This window comes from Olea europaea, chromosome 6 (assembly GCF_002742605.1).
Source record: "Olea europaea var. sylvestris chromosome 6, O_europaea_v1, whole genome shotgun sequence".
In the NCBI taxonomy this organism is placed as follows: domain Eukaryota; kingdom Viridiplantae; phylum Streptophyta; class Magnoliopsida; order Lamiales; family Oleaceae; genus Olea; species Olea europaea.
Genome location: NC_036242.1, coordinates 13058498 through 13064112, shown reverse-complemented (window position 1 = coordinate 13064112; position 5615 = coordinate 13058498). Strand labels below are relative to the sequence as shown.

Below are 5615 nucleotides of genomic sequence, written 5' to 3'. Positions count from 1 at the left end.
ACTCACTGAGATGAGTTACAATATTGATTATTTACTTTAATTGAATTATAAATGCAAAATATATAATTTTGGGTATCGCTCAACTGAGGGATGCATTTCAATAATGGCAATATTGTTTTCACCTCTGTATATTGCGACTCGATTTAGGAATGGTGATTTACATTTTAGCCAAATATATGGAGAATGCTCTCTCTGTTCCTAATTGAATTTGATGCTTTATATTTTGGGTGTTATACCAATTGATTACTGGAGTGTTTTTAACTGAAAATTATTTTGCTCAAAGTCAATAAACTGATGTGCATCACCACTCCATACGATTGAGATGTAAATTTTGTGCGCGTGTTTTTTCCTGCTTTCTAGAAAGAATTGCATAGTATTAAACATCAAGATGAGTAGAAGGTCACCATAAAAGCAAGCACGGTGACTTGTGCATCTTGTGGATGTCCACTTGTTGGTTAATTCTTAAAGGGATACATTGGAATAATGGCGTTCGAAATGTTTTGTGGATGGCAGCTCAGTGATGAAAAGATTGACATTGCAAAAGTAGAAGAACAAGCTGCACAGTTGGAAAGGGATCTGATTGTGAAAGAAAGGGAAACGCTCGATGTTCTCAAGGAACTGGAAACCACTAAAAATATTGTCGAAGAGCTGAAATCAAAGCTGCGGAAAGAAGCATTTGAAATCAATGCAACCGTTGCTGCAAATTCAGTTGATACCAAGGTCAATTCTGCTGCTGCTGGCATATGGGAAAAGGAAAGTCGTGAAAACTGTTTGAATCTTCAGCAAAATGGGATTAGCTGTTTGGACAAGTGTCCTTCCTCGGCTCCGGGCTTCATACTACGGGAACTGAAACAGGCTAAACTTAACTTAACGAGGACTACTAATGATCTTGCAGATATTCAAGCTACAGTTAACCTATATAACAAGAAAATCGAGAAAGAGAGAATGTCGCTTGAGAAGACTCACCAAAGGTTGTCTTCAAGTACCTCAAAGGTTTCGTATCTCAAGGAAGAATTAAACCTTACAAAACAGAAACTACTGCTGGTAAAAGACACTGAGGACCTCAGTAGATCTCAAGATTCCTTGGGTGTCGCAAGAGAGCTAGAAAAGCTAAGTTATGAGACGGACCAATTTAAGAAAGTGGGAGAAGCTGTAAAATTAGAAGTTCTAAGGGCAACCTCTGAGATTGAACAGACAAAAACTAGAATTAAAACTGCTGAGATAAGGTTGATAGCTGCTAAAAAATTGAAGGCAGCAGCAATAGCTTCTGAAGCTGTGGCTCTTGCAGAAATCAAAGCATTATCAAAAGGTGAGAATTCATCTGCAGATTTGAAGCAGAAGTCGGGAAGTGTAACTCTTACTCTCGAGGAATACTCATCCCTAATTTCCCAAGCTCGAGAAGCGGAGGGAGCTTGTAAAGGGAGGGTAATGGATGCAGAGGTTCTAGTCAATGAAGCTAACGTGTCTAAAACAGAAATCTTGAAAAAGGTAGAAGAGGCTGCTGAAGAAGTTAAAATTACCAAAATGGCCTTGGAAGAAGGATTGAATAGAGTGGAGGCGGCAAATAAAGATAAATTGGCAGTTGAAGAGGCTCTCCGAAAATGGAGATCTGATCATGTTAAGAAAAGACGTTCTGTACACAACTCTACCAGATTTAAGAATTCTTGTTCATCTCACCTTCGGAAAGAATCTTCTCTTCTTGATGTAAGTGGTCTGGATTTGGTCGATAATGAGTCAAAACCAGTTTTGAAGCCGTGTCTATCCATTGGGCAAATAATGAGCCGGAAACTGCTTCTAAAAGAAGAATATGAGAATGGGATGCAGGCAGAAAAGAACAAAAACCAAGTCGCCCTGGGACAAATTCTTAGCCAACCTAGTAAAGATCCACTTTCTGTTAAAAAAACTGGGAAAGAAAACGCTGAAGAGCAACTCCGTGGAAAGAGAAAGAAGTTTGGTTTTGCTCGGATCTCACTCTTTGTGACAATGCAAAGTAAGAAGAAGAAGAAACAAAAGGGAAGTTCAAGCTTTGACGACGTATAGATAAACTTGCCGGATCATCAAGTTTCTTTGTCATTAATTCTGCAACAGGTTTATTAGGCTTGTTTAGTCTAGGAAGATTGTATGGTTCCCTAACTTATGGATTGTTTCCCCACCATTGGTCTCTTAGATTGTTGGAATGTAGCTCTTTTATGTGAGCAAGGAGTAGTGCCTATTTCTTCAGTATGTGTGAAACTGAGAAATTGTGGTTTGTGTAGAAATATATGATTTAACATGGATGTTTAGTCTTTAGTCTGGAATGTCATTGTGTGCACAACCTTCTACTTTAGCCCATTCTGACAATTGGGTTGTTGATTAATAATTTGTATGCCATTATGCAACAAATATATTAAGTGGTCGCATGACAGGGCTTTTGTTTACTTATAGAAACAACTTTTTGAGGAAGTTATTCTAGATCAATTTTCTATAAAAGCTTTTTTTAGTTGGACAAATTACTTTCAGAAAATTATTCAAACTTGTTTAGAAGCGGCTTCTTAATTTTATAAGCAGTTTTTTTTACTTTCAAAAGCGTTAACAAACAAGCCCTAAGAACTTTCTTTGGCTTCCATGTCAAGGGCAGTACAATGATGTTGAATGTTAGATTGTGAATTTGAAAAGTGTTGCGAACATAAAACTTGAAGCAGTTAACTAACAAAATTTTGTTTGAGGTCATTATTCTCAATCTCTATTTTTTGTTAGAAAATAATTTTTTTGCCAAAAACTAAATTTGACCAAGGTTTACTAAACTAGTGAATGAAAATTTTAAAATTTTTGTCATTGCGTAATTAAATAACAAGTTTTGGATACATATTGTGGATAAATATGACGTGAAGTTAATGGTAACAAATTAATTTTAAAAAAAAATGTGTGTGTATATATATGTATAAAGATTAAAATAATAATTTGGTACGTAAAGGGCAATAAAAAAAATTTAAAACATAAACACAGTGTAAAAGTAAGAAATTACAAAAATAAACAATTTATTTCTGGTCTCATCCGCTTATTATTTCATCTTGATCCTTACAAAGAGCCCTTCAGATTTGCATTAACGTACATACAATTTCAAAAAAAAAAAAAATTTAATTCAGAATAAATAGCCAAGTAGAAAATGGGTCAACATGTTATCAAGTCAATTTGAATTGTTCAGATAATGTTATTTATAATTAACGACTACAGTAGTTATCATATGCACCATCTTCATGACATAGCATTATTAAAAATTATTTCTTTTTGAATTATTAAAATTATGTCACGTAAGATGACTATCATAGTCACTGAACCTGAATCAAATAAGAGAAAATTACATAAAAGCAGGCATTTAAAATTTCTAATTCAAAATTCAGATGGAAAGTTTATTTAAGCAAAAATCAGGTATCAATTCAATTTATCCACCAACTCCGCTACAAAACCTAATTTCTTTCCCCCAAATGGCCCATACTCTCTCTCTCTCTCTCTCTCTCTCTCAACCCACAGAGTTATATCTCTTCTCCTTTATCGTCTTTGCGAACGGTGACTGTCTTACTACTGCCGATCGATGCTCTGGCATCGAGGAATGCTGACAGTTCTCGGGCGAAGCTGATTCCTTGCGAATGGCGACTCTGCGATAGGTGACCGGTGCGAACAGCGACACAACTATGCAGCTGTTGTAGGTTCGAACGACGACTCTTTGAATGATGACTAGTGCCGGAGTGGGGAGGGGTATTGTGATTTTTTGGTGTTATCTCTTTCACTTTTCGATTTACAAGTAGTGATTTTGGAGTTTTGTTGGTTGTATTTTCAAATCTTGGCCGTGGTTATGGTGGTGATGTAGATAGTAGCATCTGATTGTTTGTGGTTTTGGGAGGATGTGATTGTAATGTTGGTTGTGATGGTGGTCGTGGTTGAGGAAGTGGTGGCGGTGGTTGTAGTGGGACGTTGTGGGATAGGAGTGTGGTGGTGTGGTGGTGGTGCAACGATCAGGGACGGAAGCAGAGATTCTTAGTTAGGGGCACAATCAAAATATTACAAATCGAATACTTTATTTTTTATTTTTGAATGATTTATAATTGACCAGGAAAATGCAGATTTACATTTAAAAAATATTTATTCATTAATATTTTACTCATCATTTCATCAATTTGATCATTTTATTAATATTTTGCTCGTCATAAGAAAATACATATTTATATTTAAAAAATTATAGTGTATTTAATACAAACAATTAATTCAAGCGATCAAAAGAAAAAATATATAACTAATATTCAATCAAATAAATACATTTTTTTAAATATAAGATAAATTGGATATAATTAATTCAGTCACATTCTATGTATACTAGTGATGGCAAAAAAATTCATCCCGCTCCGATAGGTTAGCGGGGCGGGGCGGGGCAGGATGGGGCGCCCGTCGCGTGTTGTGGGGTGGGGGTGCCCCGCACCATGAATTTTTGTTTTTATTTTTTTTTTAAATTTCAAGTTATATTATTATTAGATAATAAAATACAAATATAAAATTTTAATTAATTACAAAAGAAATAAAATTTAGTCAAAACGTAATTTTATTTGAAATTGTTTAATTTTTAACATTGTTTATTTCAAGTGTTTACTTTGAATTTTAAACTTTTGAATTTATATTTTATTCTCTAATAATAACATAATTTGAAATTTAAAAAAAAAAGAATTAAACGGGGCGAAAAATGGGACGTGGCGTCGCAAACGCGGCGGGGCGGGGCAAACCTGCCCCCACTGCCATCCCTAATGTATACAAATAGGATAGAAGAAAATACAAATTTAGGTTCTAATTAATTGAAATTTTGATTGGAAAGTGAAAATTTGTAGTAAATATGATAATTTATGAAAAAATTATAGACAAATTTTAAAAAATTAGAAAGGTTAAGGTTTTGGTAAAAGATGTGAGGGTGAGCGTATGATAGAGCAAGAGAAAAAAGAAAAAAAATTCAATTTTTTTTTCTTTTGCCATGTTTTGGTGGAGGTTAAAATTAGATTTTTAGTATATTTTGATAAAAGTTAAAAAGTTAAAGATTCCATGAAATATGTTATTAAAATTAATTGTTAACTTTAATTTATATTAAAATTTAGATTTCAATTGATACCAAACAGAACTTATCCAAAAAATAAATAATAATAATCTCGAAAGTTGGGGGTCACATGACCTTGCCTGGACCCCATTGGGTCCGCCTATGGCAACGATGGTGGTGTTTCTAGTTGGTGGTACTGTGGGTGCGATGGTACTGTGGGTGTAGTGGTGTTGATAAGGTTGGGAGGTGGTGTATTGTTGAGTGTGTTTGGAGGTGTTTTCTGATTGTTGTGGTCCTAGTGGCTACGATGGTTTCTAGTGGTGGTTGTGTTGGCCATGAGACTGGTGAGTTTATGGGTTGGATATTGTTGGTGTATTTGGTGGTGGCGATCGCGGTGGTTTTTGGTGGCAACGACTTTGTTGGTGGTAAAGTGGTGGTGGTGTTGTGGTTGTAGCGATGGTGACGGGTGAGAGTTGTTGCAAGTGTAGGTGGTGGCAGTGGAGTTGGTGGTTGTATGTGACCGATTATTTGACATGTGACCGATTGTTGGTATTGGTGGTGG

The 5615-nt window shown here is 35.4% G+C and overlaps 1 protein-coding gene across 1 annotated transcript in view; it reads left to right on the top strand.

Moving 5' to 3' along the window:
- The window catches only part of LOC111395893 (WEB family protein At2g38370-like), a 2760-nt gene extending 420 nt beyond the window's left edge, over window positions 1-2340 (top strand). The window contains exon 2 of the mRNA XM_023022107.1: window positions 514-2340. Within this exon, the coding sequence (XP_022877875.1) occupies window positions 514-2040 (1527 nt within the window). The 3' untranslated portion in view covers window positions 2041-2340. The remainder of the gene's footprint in view (window positions 1-513) is intronic.
- Window positions 2341-5615: the final 3275 nt, after the last annotated feature.